The sequence below is a fragment of the Glycine soja genome, chromosome 8, assembly GCF_004193775.1.
Source record: "Glycine soja cultivar W05 chromosome 8, ASM419377v2, whole genome shotgun sequence".
NCBI lineage: Eukaryota > Viridiplantae > Streptophyta > Magnoliopsida > Fabales > Fabaceae > Glycine > Glycine soja.
In genome coordinates this window covers 2,334,760-2,351,547 of record NC_041009.1, presented here as the reverse complement: position 1 = coordinate 2,351,547, position 16,788 = coordinate 2,334,760, and the positions used below count along the sequence as shown (strand labels likewise).

The following is a 16,788-nucleotide window of genomic DNA, read 5'->3' as shown; positions in this document are numbered from 1 at the left end:
GTATATACTATTATTTAACTTAAGGTATTAAAAATTTGCAAACAGTTTTGAATACTGAGATATAGATGTCCAATAAAGTTGGAAAGGGTGATAAGAAAGTTATTTTTTATTAAAAATGTAATTAATAAATAATTATTTTAGTTTCTAAAACTAGAAGATGTTAGTAGTATTTCATTAGCCTCTAAAATAAATAAATAAAAATATATCAAATAAATTCTTAAACAGTCATATAAGATTTTAAATTTAATTACCTATTATTATTTCTTAAACATATGTCAGTTATCGTCTGATTCACATATTTTATTAATTTTAAATTTATGTAAATATTGATTTACACATTTAATTTTTTTTTATTTTCTACAATTTAAAGACGAATACAATAACTATTTACAAGAATATAATTGAAAAAAGTATTAATTATCCTCTTAAACAATTTAGTACTTCAACAGTCATCCAAAAATTTACAAGAATATATTTTTGCAATAATATATTTCATTGCTCTTTTTTGCAATAATATATTTCACTTGGAGATTAAATTTTAATTTTTAAAAGAATCAATTTAAAATTCCTTTCCCAGTTTCACCAAATCTCAACCATACATTTGCTGTGTGAACAATGGAAATTATTGTATGAGAAAAAAGATTATACAACGTGAAAAAAAAGTTTTGTATCATTATTCAATCAAAATTTATCATATATGATAAGATTATTTATTTTTATGATAATTACTTTAAAATTCATATCAACGATAATTTATTATTAAATAATAATATAAAATAATTTTGTGCATAACCATTGTATACATCAATGCACAAAATAGTCTTATGTGATCCTTAGACAAACTCTCTGATTTGTTAGTTTTTCCTCCTTTCCTTGCGTGGGAATATTCACGAGATCAACTGTATTTGGCCATCGAACAAATCATCCAATTCAAAGTTTGACTACGGATAAAGAAAGACATTACTTGCAAAGACACTAACTCTGAATTGAACAAAGTTCTAAGGATAGATGATAAATGGATCCAGTTTGAGGCTACTCAAAATATTTCATATAGTGATTTTATCCTCAATATCGAAAACTTGCTATTGACTTTTAAAATTATGGTGCCGGGTTCCTAGGTTTTACTGACAAAATAAACTAATTTAGTTGCTTGCAGATAAATGTTATAAAAGGACATTTTAATTGTATGATTTAGGAAAAGATAGTGTTTTTGTAGTGTTGTAACTTGTAAGAGCATGATTGAAGTATAGTGTAGATTGTGTGAAATACTTGAGTTTAGTGCTTGAAACTCGCTTTGCATGATCATGAATTTTGGAAAAGTTCAAAGTGAAGATTTGTAAGAAGTGATTCCAATGTTATGAATGCCAAGACTTAGTGCTATATATAATACCAGAAAGTCAAAATTATACTTCTTTTGTGGTCTATTCAACATAGTAACGCTCATTTTAATTAGAGTAATGCTAAATCCTCCATAAAAGTAGGAGGAGGATGAATTATTCTTTTAAGTAGTGTTATTAACATTAACATGATGTGAAAAAGTTATAAATAATGTTCATACTTGAGTGCAAATAATTTTATATATACAATTGAAAAACTAAATATTTGCTTGAGATTTCTCTCTTGTGACTTTTAGAGGGGGAATATATGTGAATTAGTTGTTAGTTAATTTGTTAATTTTTGTTAGTTAAGATTTAAACATATGATCTCTTTTCTTCTTTCTTTTTTATCATTAAATTAACCTTATATCTTCTGGATATATGTGAATTTGAGGCATCAAAGTACAATATTCATCATTTTCTCGAGTTTTTTAAGAATTTATATATTCGCAGTTCCTGTTGGGATTGAAGATGAAATTTGGAAACCCGATACTTAATTTCTTATATAATTATCTTAATTCATTTTCTAATTTCTATGTGCGGCGCCAGCCAAAAGCTGCAGATAAAACTCTCTTAATTAGATTAGCATGTTTGTCTTTTAAGTTAGTAAACAAAAGTCTTGGAACTACTAATCGTATCTTTACAGTTATTATGTCATGCATGATGCATGTCCAGGGATAGTTAAATTACCTTGAAATCGAAAACTCTCAATAAAATAAAGCACATGGGCGTTTGAGTGAGTGAGTAATTCATCCTAATCATGTTCCAACAGCATCCAGCCAAAACCGCCCACTGGTTCGATTCGCTCGACCCACATTCCCTTTCTACATTTTGCCTCTTAATTTGAATGCAACCTTTTCGATGACACTGCCCCTAGTTATTGATTTACCAGAGAAAGAAGCAGGCTTACCCATAATGGCTTAAATTGGCTTTTAGTTGAAAGTATTAGTTAAGAATTTTTTATGTGTAAATCAATAACCACGACTAAAATTGGACTTGAAGTAAGGTGGAGATAAGAAATTAAACCAAAACTTTGTGTACAAGCGAAATTCGGTTAACCATTGGAACAGAAGAATAAAAAATTGTACATGATCACATGATGGCAGTGAAATAGCTTTTGCATCATTCTAGCTAGCCTTTTCTCTTACAATTTTTGACGTAGATTTAGATCTTATTTTTCGCCCTATATATACCCCATCCTCTGTAACAAACCTTCTACAAAGAAACATTAAGTATCTAGTCTAGTATACAAAGATGGAGATCCCTGTGATAGATTTTAGTAACCTCAATGGGGACAAGAGGGGTGACACAATGGCCCTATTGCACGAAGCTTGTGAAAAATGGGGCTGCTTTATGGTATGGTATATAGAGAACACAAATTATATATGTTGTCCCTTTGTTTTTCTATTCTTCATCATTTCTCAATAAATTTTCTTCTTTAACACATTTGCATATGCAGGTTGAGAACCATGAAATTGACACACAACTGATGGAGAAGTTGAAGCAGTTAATCAATACATACTATGAGGAAGACCTAAAGGAAAGCTTCTACCAGTCTGAGATAGCCAAGAGGTTGGAGAAAGAGCAGAACACCTCTGATATAGATTGGGAAATTACCTTCTTCATTTGGCATCGCCCCACCTCTAACATCAATGAAATTCCAAACATCTCTCGGGAGCTTTGGTAAGTCAATCCATATACGTGACTTTTTTTTTCCTACATGTATTGTCCTTCAGAGATGATTTTGACCGAGATACAGTTGAATATTAAATGTGAATATCTCTCCTAATATAAATTTAAACTTTGACTTACCATGTCGTGGAAACTAATTAACCCCTTCAGCAGTTCTGCTACCAACCCTTGTTGATTCATTTGTGGCATCTATAGAAAAGCAGTACTAGACCTCTTTATTTCCCACACACAAGCAAACTACAAGTCCTAAGACATACAAAACTTATATTAGGAGTCCTGGCAACACTAAAAGAGAGTAGAATGGAAAGAGAATGTTTCAGTTATATTAAAAATGTTAAGAGTGTGTTGTAAACATATTTTGGCATGATATATAAGTGTATATGTAATTAAATGCAGCCAAACAATGGATGAGTACATTGCACAGCTCCTGAAGCTGGGAGAGAAGTTATCTGAGCTCATGAGTGAAAATCTTGGTTTGGAGAAGGATTACATCAAGAAAGCATTTTCTGGAAGTGGTGAGGGTCCTGCTGTGGGAACAAAAGTGGCCAAGTACCCTCAGTGTCCACGTCCAGAACTTGTGAGGGGACTTAGAGAGCACACAGATGCGGGTGGCATCATTCTACTGCTCCAAGATGACAAAGTGCCTGGTCTGGAATTCTTCAAAGATGGCAAATGGGTCGAGATTCCACCACCCAAGAACAATGCCGTTTTTGTGAACACGGGTGATCAAGTGGAAGTGTTGAGCAATGGCTTATATAAAAGTGTTGTGCATAGGGTCATGCCTGACAATAGTGGAAGCAGAACCTCCATTGCTACCTTTTATAATCCCATTGGAGATGCCATTATTTCCCCAGCTCCTAAGCTCTTGTACCCAAGCAATTTCCGTTATGGGGACTATTTGAAGCTCTATGGCAGCACCAAGTTCGGTGAAAAGGCTCCTCGATTTGAATGCATGAAGAACATGACCAATGGCCATAAAAATATTCCAGCTTGAGACTCAGAAGACTTGGAAGAACGTCGCATTATTACCCTTGCTTGGGATAGCTAAACTTACAAGTTATTATTATGTTTACATTTGGAATGGTAATATTTCTTTTTTGTTCTTGATTCCACAAATAGAAAAATTAAGGGTTAAGATTTATCTAGACATCTCACAATATTATATATATATATATATATATATATATATATATATATATATATATATATATATATATATATGATAAGAAATATTTATTTTCTTTGCTCAACTTTTTTCCCCTTTGTTTGTATGAACTGGTACGTGTATTACAGTCTAAGCAAGCAAAATATGTCTGCAGCATGCTACTCCGTGGCTGCTAACACAAACTAAGGCTGATATACATAAGGAATGTCTTTACCCTAATTGTATGATTAATTCGTGTATAAAATATTTATTTTAAATTAATAAGAATATATACATTTAAAATATTAACCTTTAAATTAAAGATGCTACACAGGTTTTGAATGCTAGAAAATTAACCGTTAAAATGTTAATAAATTAGATTAGCATCGTGTCATCACTTAATCACTTAATGGTGATATTTGATTGAGACAATTCAAACTTTTATTTAGAAAATAAAAAAAGATATTGAAAAGTTTCATGAACTAAAAATATAATTAACCAAAATGAAGATGAGTTCGCACGCATGTAAAATCGGGCCATGCGTGTTGACGCAGTAGAAATCGTTCTATTTACCCTTGAGTGCACAATATATAATGGGAATTTTGAAATTATTTATTACGTTTCAATTAAAAAAAAAAGATCATTTAATTAAATATTTGTAAACAATATTTTTTAAACTATGATTTAAAAAGTTTTTATGATATGTGATTTCCAACATACCATTTTTAACTTGGAATATAACCAATTTAATGACGGTGACACTAGGAATTAAAGTCTAAGCAAAATCAATTTCTTTTCATCATTTGCTGTAAAATTTAACATTGGCGGTCATCTACGCGGTGAAGTATTGCGACTTGATTTAATTCCTTTTACCGACGGTAGGGAGCATGACGGACAAATTCCTATTCTTCCTCTTCATCCTCGCCGGCGCCGCCTTGCAAATCGGAATCTGAACCCACATTTCCTTCTCGAATTTGTGCTCAGTTGGACGATTCATATACCCTTCATGCTCTGAAACAACAATTTAGACATTAGGTTGAATCGGACCTGAACAAACAAAATCAACCAACTTAGGCCTCCTTTGGCTGATTGTATGTTTTCTGTTTTTATTAGAGTTGAAATGATTTTTTTATTGGCTTTTAAAACATGGTGGAATTTTGTTGTTAGTTTTAGACACCCCTTCATATTAATATTTCTCTGGAGTCTCCACGACTTCGCTCTCTCTCTCTCTTCGGCCTCTCTCTCGTCGCCGTTCTTTGCCGCTCACTGCTCGCTGGTCGTCACCACCCGCTTCCCGCCGCCGCCTCTTTCAGTCGGTGAGTTCTCTTTCGCCGACTCTCTCTCTCTCTCTCTCTCGCCTACGATCGTCCTTCTCTTTGAAGAAGCAAAGACTGGTTCGAGGGGAGTAGATTTGAGGGTTTTCTGAAAGGGGTTTTTTTCTGTATTTGTGATAATGTGTATGTGTATTGCTTGGTGAAGGGAGGTTTTCTGCCAGATTGATGAAAGGGAAAGGGGAGCATTCTCATTTGTGTGGTTTAGCATTGCTTATACCAGCAATTGGAGTAAAGTATACATTCTTTGAATAAGCAAAAATCCAAAAGCAATTAGATAATAGAATATTGCACATATAATCAAAATTCTTTGAATCTGGGCATCGTGCATCAGATTGTCCAAACGCTTTTAAGTTCCCACATATATATGTTTGGGCTGCTGCCACTGTTTTTGACCTAATGGGTTCCAGAAAATTGAAAGATGCTTCCCAAAAGAGTTATAGAATCAATATTAATTTGCATCTCACGTGTTGGCATGATCTCCACAAGGACCTCTGTTTTTCGTTGAGTCTCAATGAAATTTAGTATTTGTTTTGGGAAGTGGTATTGGATAAAGAATAGTGTTAACAGTATGGTTATGTAAACAGACAGGAAAAATGAATGAAAGATGAAATCCCAAAGGTTTATGCAGAAGATTCATTTACGTTCACTTTTTCTGCGACATATTTAAGTGTTAAAAAAAATCACAAAATGATGTAAAATATTGCACATACAATGAAAATTCTCTGTCTAAATTGGTTTTTTTTTAAGGGACTTGGACTTCCATCATAGAATTGCAAAAATCTAGTGTTGGCATATGCAGTGCTAACTAATGCATAGTCTGTAGTTAGAGAAGCAATGGAAACCATGCTGCATATCAAGGGCAGGAGATTTGAAGTTCGAAATTTTAAGTTGAAATTATCGGCTTTAATATCATTTTGCTGTAATTTTTTTCTTCTGAATCTATCAATTGGGAATTATTTTTAAATTATTATCCATTGGGATAAGTGATAAGGTGTAACGAATTTTGTGTTAACTTTTTTTTTTTATTTTTTTAGTTGTTATAAACTTTTTTATGATTTTTTTTTAATTTACAACTTTAAAGTCATAAAAGTGTTTTTTATATTTATAATTTTAAAGTGGTAAATGTCTTTTTTTTTACCTTTTTATGTTAATTTTTTTAAAAAATTATAAGTATTTTTTAAAGTTAATTTTTTTTAAAAAAAAATTGCTTACCTTTTTCCTTTAATTTTTTTTTTAAAAATTATAAGTATTTTTTTAAGTTAATTTTTTTTAAAAAAATTGCAAATAATTTTTTATTTAAATATTTTTCTACTTTTTAATTTTATTTAATATTTTATATATATTTTTATATTGTTTTATTTAATATTTTATATATTTTTTTAATATTGTTTTATTTAGTATATTTTTCATATTTAATATTTTATATTTTTTTACTAATGTTAAGAAATTTAATTTTTTTAATAAATAAAAAAATAATGCAAAATACTTAAATCAAATAATGAAAAATAACATAATATACTAATATAAAATCAATAATACAAATTAAAAAAAATATAATACATTAATTTAGTAACGATTAATATTATTTTTATTTTTTATATTTCTCTTTAAATTTTATTATTCATTTAATATTAATACATTGTTATTTTATTTTAACAACAACTTTTATTATTAAATTATTATTTATTATCAATATTAAATTCATTTATACAATAAAATTAAAATGTATAGAAAATAAAATCAAGATGTTATAGTAATATTTTAGATTTGACCTTATTTTAATTTTACATTTTACTATGGTAAGAAGTTGAGCCAAACTTAAGGAGAAAGAGTGAGAATTATAGATTGATGTTGTGTATAAATAGAGATAAGGGATAAATTGAGTAATCTAGGAAGTAATATTGGGGTTGGGGTTGGGGTTGGGGATGGGGGTAAGCAACAACATCACCGCAGTGCTGAACTTGATAGCTACGCTGGCCTCAATCCCGATCATAGCCTCCGGCATTTGGCTGGCATCGAAGCCCGACAACGAGTGCGTGGCCAACTTCCGGTGGCCCATTGTCATCATCGGCATCCTCATCCTCCTCGTTTCCCTGGCCGGTTTTGTCGGTGCCTACTGGAACAAACAGGGTCTCCTCGCCCTCTACCTCTTCTGTATGGCTCTCCTCATCGCCCTCCTCCTCCTCGTTCTCGTCTTCGCATTCGTCGTCACCAGACCCGATGGAGCCTATGATGTCCCCGGAAGAGGCTACAAGGAGTACAGGCTTCACGGCTTCTCCTCCTGGTTGAGGAACCACGTCACCGGTTCCGGGAGTTGGCAGAAGATAAGGCCCTGTTTGGCTGCTTCTGATGTCTGCTCTAAGCTCACCCAGGATTACATCACTGCTGATCAATTCTTCAATTCCCATATCTCCCCCTTACAGGTTCTTACCTTCCCTAAAAATACTTTCTGTTTCAAAAATAACCCAAATTGGCGTCTCTGTCATTTGTCTTTCTTACTTTGTTCGTTCCCCCTGCATACTGCTACCACTCCCCAGATTGATCCATCACTGCTGTTGGAGATTCCACCTTATTTAGTCTAAATATCTTAAAGACAACTCTTTCTTTTTGAATTTTATTTAGGCCCAAAATTCTAAATTTTAAGATACTACTACTAGAGTTTATCTTAATCTTAGAGTTGTTGTTAGACCTATCGGCCATCAATAATCAATAAACTAAAAAAAAAAAGAAAAAAAAGCAGTCTTTGGTGTGAGAGAGTGCGCTGGAGAGCACACATTGATTAGTGATATAATCAAAATTAGGGGCGACGACCTTTGTCCCTCCCATGAATTAGCTTTAGCTTTTGGGGATGAGGTATCAAAATTTTAAGAACTGGGTTCATCACTAGCTTCTTGGAAATAAACAAGATATGAACTATTGTTTGCGTAAATAAATTGATTTTTAAAGGCGTTTTTTATTCCTCGATTGTGGTTGTTAGACCCACATCACATGACACCATGTTATTGTGTCTGAATTTGAGAACTATTTTTCTTCTTTTTAGGGGGGGACGGGGAGCGATATTCTAGGGTCTTGAATTAGAAGGAAAAGAAAAGGATGTTGTCCGGCCGAATCCTCATCACTCATCAGTTTAAAAAGCTGATATCCATGTAAACTCGATGGATCTACAAGCTTTTATTTAAATTGATTGAAAATCAAGTAATTGAACACGAGTGATTAATGTGTTGAAGTTAAGGTTAAATAGTTGAAGTACTTTCATCTTTGGCAGAAACAATTCTTAATTTTTACTTTCTAGTCAAATTTCGAACTAGTTGGGATCTCTTTTCCCTGATGAATCAAAAGGTTAAAAAAAAAATAATTGAATCTTCCTATACGGTTCTGATATGATAAGAATAAAAGAATAAAGGAATCCTTCTTGAGTGAGGTTGGTACTAACAGATAAGTGTATCCTTCCTTCTCACCAGTGGACTATGTGCGAGGGTGGTTGAAATTTGGGTGTTAGCATCTAACAAGCTCCACACACCATAGTGATAGTGTGACCTACCAGCATAGAGGTCAGTTAAATCTAAATGTTACACTACAATTTTAAATAAGAGATATTTTAAGAAATAACATATTTATTATTCTATCAATAATCAAGTCAGAATTAGTGCATCATAAGAAATTTGTTTTTTCTATTGATTCCATCATATTGGGTCAAAAAAATTTCTTCAGTAAGTTATTCAAATCTAGAAATTATTCGAAAAATTACTTTTTATTTGATTCTACTTCCTCTTTTTTAAAAAAAGAGAATGAATCTTTTTATTAATGGATGATTAAAAAAATGGGTCCAGACCTCTTGCATCATTATTGTACAAGACATTCGAAACATCCCTTATTACCAGCGTGGATGACAATACATTAGTGCCGTGTGGGGGCCTTTCCGGTATAATTGAGCCCCGGAAAAGTCTATGCAGCTGAAATTGCCACTGATTGATTCACATGCATGCAGAGAAATTATGCAAATTTTGGCCATATTAAATTAATCAGCCAAGAATATTTTCATTGTTTTGTCGCTATTCCACGAGAAGATAAAAAAAAGTTATATAATATTTTAATTATTGCCTGGTAGTGGTGTATGATTTGGTAGCTGGTCACCCATCTTTTCTGCATTAGACTATTAGTTTCATCTTTAATTAAAATAATAATAATGACGAAATAGAAGTTTTGTATTAGTCCTACTAAATTGGATTCGTTTGATTGTTGGTTTTACTACAGTCAGGATGTTGCAAGCCTCCCACTGCTTGTGGGTACAATTATGTAAACCCCATACTATGGACAAACCCTGTGAACCCTATGGCTGATTCAGATTGCTACTTGTGGAACAATGACCAGAATCAGCTATGCTACAATTGTAATGCGTGCAAGGCTGGTCTATTGGGTAACCTCAGAAAAGAATGGAGGAAAGCAAATATCATTCTCATTGTGGCAGTGGTGGTCCTCATATGGGTCTATGTCATAGCTTGTAGTGCCTTCAGGAATGCCCAAACAGAAAACCTCTTCGACCGTTACAAACAGGGTTGGGTTTGATCCCGTTTCCCCCCCCAACATTTACAAGTTTTTAACGCTGCTTCTTTTGTTTTTTTGGTTACCTTTCCTTCTTTCTTTCTATTCCCTGTAATTCCGTTTTTTAAGTCTTTTTGTCTTTAGTGTACATATTCCTTCTGTTTAGAAACACGGTATTGGAAGTAATACGTTTCTCGATGCTCAGGAAAAAACGAAGAATAGAATATTCTAATAATCCTTTCGCTGAGCTAGCGTGTGATTAGAATTTAGATTAATTATATATTCAATTGTTATTCTATACTCCTATTTTTCTTTTAAATAAACTTTGGTACTTGATGCGGCTATCCAACAAACTTGTCATGCATACGCGTATGCAGTATTAACTTCTTTAAATACTTAGATAAATGAAATTAGTGCTTTCGAATTTTGATGCTCTAAGATCTTCTATCAATGGAGGCAGTTTTCTTTGGATGGTTGCAGGTAGAATACAAGAAAGTGAGAAACCAAACATGGAGTTCAATTTATGTCAAATGCTTAGGGTACCAAACTCAGTTTCCAAACAGTCAAATACATGCTTAGGGTACCGAATTCATTAGATGGTTTCTGGGCTTACCAGGAACAACGCCTTTGATAAGAGAAGAGGGTGGAGGAAGGAAGGGGGGTGAGCCGAAACAAGACAGGAATTATTTCAGACAGGAAATAAATTAGGAATGCTATTTAGGAAAATTCATTAGAAAAAAAACGGGGAAGGAAGTATGTTTTATTAATAAAAAGAGGATAGTTACTATTGGTTCCAATTTTTGCTATTGGCCCTATCATCCTTCAAAATTCTAAAATTACTCATTTCAGAGATATATTATGGGAACAGGAAGTGAGAAAATTATGCACAACAAAATCATAATTTTATTATGTAATAGATTTTGTTATAGTCTAATATCTTATGCAATACAACAAAATTGTGTTTTTATTGCGTAACATAATGTATGATATAATATAATCGTGATTCCATTGAATAACAAAAAATAAAAAATGAAATCGTAATTTCATTGTGTATAATCGTGATTTTGTTTTGACTACAAAACCAGAAAAAAAAAATACATGTGCAGAGAGGGAAGAGAGGAAGAATCAATGAATGAAGAAAGGAAAGGTGGGATGGAGAAGGGTAATTTGATAATTGCACTTGACTGGTAGGGGCCAAAAGCAATTTGGTTGGGGTTAAAAGTAATACCCTAAAAAGAGAGGTATATTTATCTTTTGGCAGGAAGAAATATCAGGAATTTATAAGAGATTTGTGAGGTTAAGGAATGTGAATAAAGCCCAGCCCAGCCCAACACAACAAAGAAAGCAGGACGATTTTCATGGAGTAGGTATTTTTAAGATAGACCAAACACGGGGCTTGGCCCTCTTCACGAAACAAAAAAGTAATCGCGTCAAAATAACTTTATTGCGATAATAATTTTCTTCAATCGTGTAAGTACATGAATATTTCTAAGATTCCTTTACTTAACTACATGAAATGAATGTCAACTCCTACTTGATTATAAGTTTAATGCATATGTTCAACGCTTAGCTGTGTGACACATCATCTCATCACTTTTTAATACTTTTATTGGGTACACCACATTTCAACATTTTATGAACATCTTTTCTATAAAAAAACATTTTATGAACATAACGCATATTTTAAGCTTTTAGTTGATAAGAAAATAATATAATCTTGGTTACAGTTGACGTAAAGTTTGCAAAAACAATTATATCACTGAAAGTATTTGATATATATTTTTAGTTTAATGTTGATGCACAGATCATATAAAACAACTTTATATTATCATTTAATTATAAATGATTTTTTAATTTATTTGAGATAATTATTTTTAAAATAAATAAAATTATAATACGATTGGAAGGAAGAATAAGTGAGTAACTCTTCTATAAATATAATATATATCAACAGGTCATTAATTTAAATGGTAATAAAAGATATTATCTTAGATAAGATCTATGAATCTTATGAATAAAAAACATAATTAAAAGGAATAAATCTCATTAAAAGTAATCAATTAAATTTTTGGACAAAGATTAATCATTGAGTAAAGTTGATGTATATTCCATACCAACATAGTAAAAATTAATATTTTAATTAAAATTTTCTACTTAACATATTTACAATTAGTATTTAATTTGAAAAGTTGTATAACATCGTATAATTTTAAGTGGATTTTTTTCTCAACAAGTTTTATTTTTATTGGTTTTATATTTATCATTTTAATGGATTTTAGTTAATAAAAAATAATTATTAATATAAAATTACTTATTTAAATATATTCTAGATAAATTTTATCGCTTTGCAAAAAAAAATAAAAATTAAACTATTGTCTTTCTCTATCTCATGCATCTTATTGCATGAGTTAAGGGTTAAAAAAACTGTCAAACAGTTATTATAGAAAAACAAATCATGTATCAAATGTTTTTTGGTTCTTTAATCTACATACCTAATATATATGTTAGAAAATTGTTTAAATATTAGTCGCGTCAAGATAGGTTCACTGCTATAATCATTTTGCACCTATCGTTTTCATGAACACTTCCTTTAAGATTCCTTCACTTTACGTCTTTACCACATGAAATGAGTGACAACTCCATAACTCCATTCAATTTGTAATTAAGTTAAAATGCATGCATAGCTGGAGCACATACTTCGTCAACACATTTCGATTCTTTAATTGAGGATATCACGACATTTTCTTTTTTTTAAATAGAGCTGGCTAGACCTAGGCTCACAGTAAAAAAATAAACATGTAGAATGTGTTGTTGTTGAGAGATCAAGCTTATTGTTATTTAAGCAATTACGTATGAGTACGTATTTTTATAATTTTTTTTTTATAGAGGAGTATTTTTATAATCGAAGAAGAAAGAAAATTAAATTGTTCTTATATAAGTTGTAGTTAAGTCTTTTTTTATAAATTATGATGGAGAGCTTATCGAAATAAACCGAAAACAACTTGTAGACACATTATAAGTTATTCTAACAGTCCCTTTCAAATTTTAACAAATGTTTATGTCATAAGGTTAATTTAAATAAGTTGTAAATGCGTTTTTTGAACGAAGTAATAAATATATTGTATTAATTATATTTTATAAATTAAATTTGTTTAATCAAGGGATTTTCGGCGGGGATTATTACTTTTTCTCTCTCAATAAATCATGACTTCTTTTAATGTATCAAATTAATAAATCATTACTACTTTTATATATTGTATCTCACATTTTTATTCCCCACTTTCAATTTATAATGTATCAAATTAATAATTATAAATATTTTACACCTTAATTTAAATATTTTATTCTATATTTCATCTTTAATCTAAAAAGACTTATCTATTTTATTTATTCTTAATTTTTTTATAAAATAAAATCTTCATTATTGATAATAATTAATATTGTATCTTACTATAGCACTTTTTTTCATTTAAGATGCCAAATTTCATTATGAGAAATATTAAATTTTATATTATTATTATTATGTATAATAAAATTGTTTACTTTTATAATAATTATTTTAAAAATTCTATCAAAGATTATTTCAAATTAATTGAGGATAAATTAATTCATGCACCTATAGTATAAAAAAATATATTTTTATCTAATAAAAAATTATCATATTTATAAATATATTAAAAACTATATTAAAAATTATATTTATCATAATTTGTGATTGATTGATGATATAAAAACCTTTTACATTGTATAAAGTCTAACAAATTTAGACTCTTAATAGAGATTATAGAAATCCTTACACTCAACATAAAAATTAAACTCAAAGAACAATGTTATTTTTATAATAATCTGAGCCTCATTTTTATGCAATATTAATATAATTTTTTTAAATACATTCAATCAATTGGAAATCATCATCAATATCATTTAAGTAATTACTTATTGTAAAAGAAATAAAAAATACTAACAATATACTATTTGAACATATCAACCCATTAAGTTAAGTGGAGTTTGAAGTTGAGACTTGTGAAGGAGAGAGCAAGAATTGTGAAATGGAAAAAATAAAAAAAATATTTTAGCTATAAAATATTTCAATTAGTTTTTATTTATTTTTACTGGTTAAAAAATTATTTAATTATTTAATAAATAAGCTTTTTAGTAATTTTTTAATCGAGTTTATCATTCTTTGAAACCTTACTTCAATTAGTGTTTTTTAAAACACTAATTTTTAATTTTTTATATTTTTTTCTTATTATTTTTAAAATAAATTATAGTTTTGTTTTGTTTTTTTTGTTATTTTATATTTTTTAACTATTTGCAGGAAGAGAAACTAAAAAAAAGAAAAGTATAGATATGAAGAAATTTATTATGTAACTAGAAGAAGAGATAAATTTGGGGTGTTACTTAGAGCGATTAAAATAAGGAAGAAAATAGCAATGTATCCCAATCACATATAAATACAAAGATTGTTGTTGGTTGAGCTTTAGGATTAGATCCAATCCATTCTCTTCAATCTTGGATGGATCAACCCAGCCGTAAGTTCTTAATCTCAGCCTCGGAAGCCTTGGCCATGGCGGAGTCCGCCGCCGTGACCCTCCCGGAACTCCTCCCCACCCTGGTCCCCACCGCCCAGCCCCTGGCCCGCCCCCCCATCTCCAAGTTCTCCGTCGCCGCCGTGGGCCTGGCCCCCTCCGGCCGCATCTTGGTGGGCGTGAACCTGGAGTTCCCTGGGCTCCCCCTCCACCACTCCGTCCACGCCGAACAGTTCCTGATCACCAACCTCTCCCTGAATGCAGAGCCCCACCTGGTTTCCCTTGCCGTCTCCGCCGCCCCCTGCGGGCACTGCCGGCAGTTCCTCCAAGAACTCCGCGCCGCCGCCGACGTCCAAATCCTGGTAACCTCGGAGCCCACAGCAGAGTTCGGGCCACTCTCTGACTTGCTCCCTCAGAGGTTCTGTCCCCACGACCTTCTCCCCCTTGAAGCTCCCCTTCTCTTGGAACCCCACCACAACACCCTCACCCTCACCCTCCACCACCAACACCTGCCCAATTATAAGTTGAAGACTGCGGCTCTGGAGGCCGCCAACAACTCTCATGCACCCTACAGTGGCTCCCCCTCTGGTGTGGCTCTTCTCGACTGCCATGGCAATGTTTTTAAAGGTTCCTACATGGAATCCGCCGCCTTTAATCCCAGCTTGGGCCCCGTTCAGGCAGCCCTCGTCGCATTCGTCTCCGGCGGCGGCGGCGACTACGACCAGATTGTGGGTGCGGTCTTGGTGGAGAAGGAGGATGCCGTCGTTAAACAGGAGAGCACGGCGAGGTTGTTGATTAACTCCATTTCGCCCAATTGCCAATTCGACACATTCCTTTGCCACTGCAACCCTAATCACATTGTTTAATTCTAATTTTATTCGTTTAATATTAATTGTTCTCTAGTTTTTCTTCCCTGTCAATTAATTGAATTGGGTAGATGAATACAAGCACCAACCAAACGTCTATGGGAGCGACCATTCTTTACTCAAGGCAATACGTAAATAAATAAATAAACTAGATTTTTTCTTTTTCAGTTGAAGAAAAATAGACGTTACTAAATATTTTATGTAGAGAGCTATACATGCTCGTTCTTGATATATGTACGATCACTTTTGTTCATATTAAACAAATGAAACAAAAGAAGTTGCGGTTCAATACCCTCGTACTTAGATGCATGAATTAATCAAATCAAGAATGGTTTACTAGAAGTGCGGATACAGTGAAGGATAATTATATTTATAAATTTACTTTTGTTCCCATCTTTCTCATTTTTTCCCCTATATTACATCACTTGCTATATTTTACACTTTCTTATTCTATTTTTTTTTTTCATTTTCTTTCTTATGCTTATTCACTCGAAAATTAAGTAAACTACCATTTTAGTTCCTGCATAATAGCAATGTGATATTAATTCTTGATGCTAAAAAAAAATCATAATAGCAAATTATATATATATATACGTCGCGTATGTAAAAGAATCAAGGTGTTCTTTAATTTTCAGTGTCATCCTGTGAAAAGCATGCATGGTGATTTGTCCTGTATATCGCATCCGAGTAAGTGATACTTGTACTTTTTGGCCCACGTCTTTTTGCCTTCCAATTGGTGGTTTGTGGAGTGTATGATTTGGTAGATCACCCTCCAACATTGTTGAATCTTTTCAAGACATCTTAAGTTTAATGAACTGCTATCATTATCAATCATAGCCATAAGCCCTGAATAATTTCATACAAGTTCCCATAGCATCAAGAAAAGCAAAGTAGAAAAGTCGTGTTTATCTGTTACGTACATATATAGTTCTTATTAATATATATGGGCAGTTTCATTGAATAGCTCCCACTTAATAAAACTACAAAAGAAGGATAGAAAACAAAGAGTAAAGAGACCCCAATTTAATTTAAGGGACTATGATGCAAACCGTAAGGTTGCTATCATCATTCTTCACAAGTGCATTATTTTCCTTTATCCTACTCGTCCAAGCACAATTTACTCAGTAAAGAACATTGCCGGCTTAATTATCAAACAGGACTAGGTGCTCTGAGTATGCAAATTGAATGGACCAACACAATCATTAGCCCAACAGAGATACCTTGACACTGCCGCGCGCATTATATTCAGTGTTACATCGGTAAGAATAAAAGCAAACCTGTGCTGTCCAACAACAAAAAAGACCA

General features: G+C 32.1%; 3 protein-coding genes across 3 annotated transcripts; all 3 read left to right on the top strand.

Annotated features, from left to right (window-relative positions):
- Positions 1 to 2,583: 2,583 nt before the first annotated feature.
- On the top strand, positions 2,584 to 4,167 carry LOC114424407 (1-aminocyclopropane-1-carboxylate oxidase 1-like). Its single transcript, XM_028391246.1, has 3 exons — positions 2,584 to 2,732; positions 2,836 to 3,059; positions 3,465 to 4,167. The coding sequence occupies exons 1-3, from the start codon at positions 2,631 to 2,633 to the stop codon at positions 4,060 to 4,062; spliced, it is 924 nt and encodes a 307-aa protein (XP_028247047.1). The 5' UTR covers positions 2,584 to 2,630; the 3' UTR covers positions 4,063 to 4,167.
- Positions 4,168 to 7,441: 3,274 nt separating this feature from the next.
- On the top strand, positions 7,442 to 10,394 carry LOC114421116 (tetraspanin-2). The gene is made up of 2 exons (XM_028386919.1): positions 7,442 to 7,969; positions 9,801 to 10,394. Exons 1-2 carry the CDS (start codon positions 7,472 to 7,474, stop codon positions 10,110 to 10,112), a joined length of 810 nt encoding a protein of 269 aa, XP_028242720.1. The 5' UTR covers positions 7,442 to 7,471; the 3' UTR covers positions 10,113 to 10,394.
- A 4,163-nt stretch (positions 10,395 to 14,557) lies between these two features.
- LOC114422738 (cytidine deaminase 1-like) lies at positions 14,558 to 15,772 on the top strand. Its single transcript, XM_028389241.1, has one exon. It carries the CDS (start codon positions 14,605 to 14,607, stop codon positions 15,481 to 15,483), a length of 879 nt encoding a protein of 292 aa, XP_028245042.1. The 5' UTR covers positions 14,558 to 14,604; the 3' UTR covers positions 15,484 to 15,772.
- Positions 15,773 to 16,788: the final 1,016 nt, after the last annotated feature.

Coding starts and splice junctions, on each gene's coding strand:
- LOC114424407 (XM_028391246.1), top strand. CDS start 2,631: ATGGAGATCCCTGTGATAGATTTTAGTAACCTCAATGGGGACAAGAGG. Junction 2,733..2,835: donor AAAAATGGGGCTGCTTTATG/GTATGGTATATA, acceptor TTGCATATGCAG/GTTGAGAACCATGAAATTGA. Junction 3,060..3,464: donor AACATCTCTCGGGAGCTTTG/GTAAGTCAATCC, acceptor AATTAAATGCAG/CCAAACAATGGATGAGTACA.
- LOC114421116 (XM_028386919.1), top strand. CDS start 7,472: ATGGGGGTAAGCAACAACATCACCGCAGTGCTGAACTTGATAGCTACG. Junction 7,970..9,800: donor CCCATATCTCCCCCTTACAG/GTTCTTACCTTC, acceptor GTTTTACTACAG/TCAGGATGTTGCAAGCCTCC.
- LOC114422738 (XM_028389241.1), top strand. CDS start 14,605: ATGGATCAACCCAGCCGTAAGTTCTTAATCTCAGCCTCGGAAGCCTTG.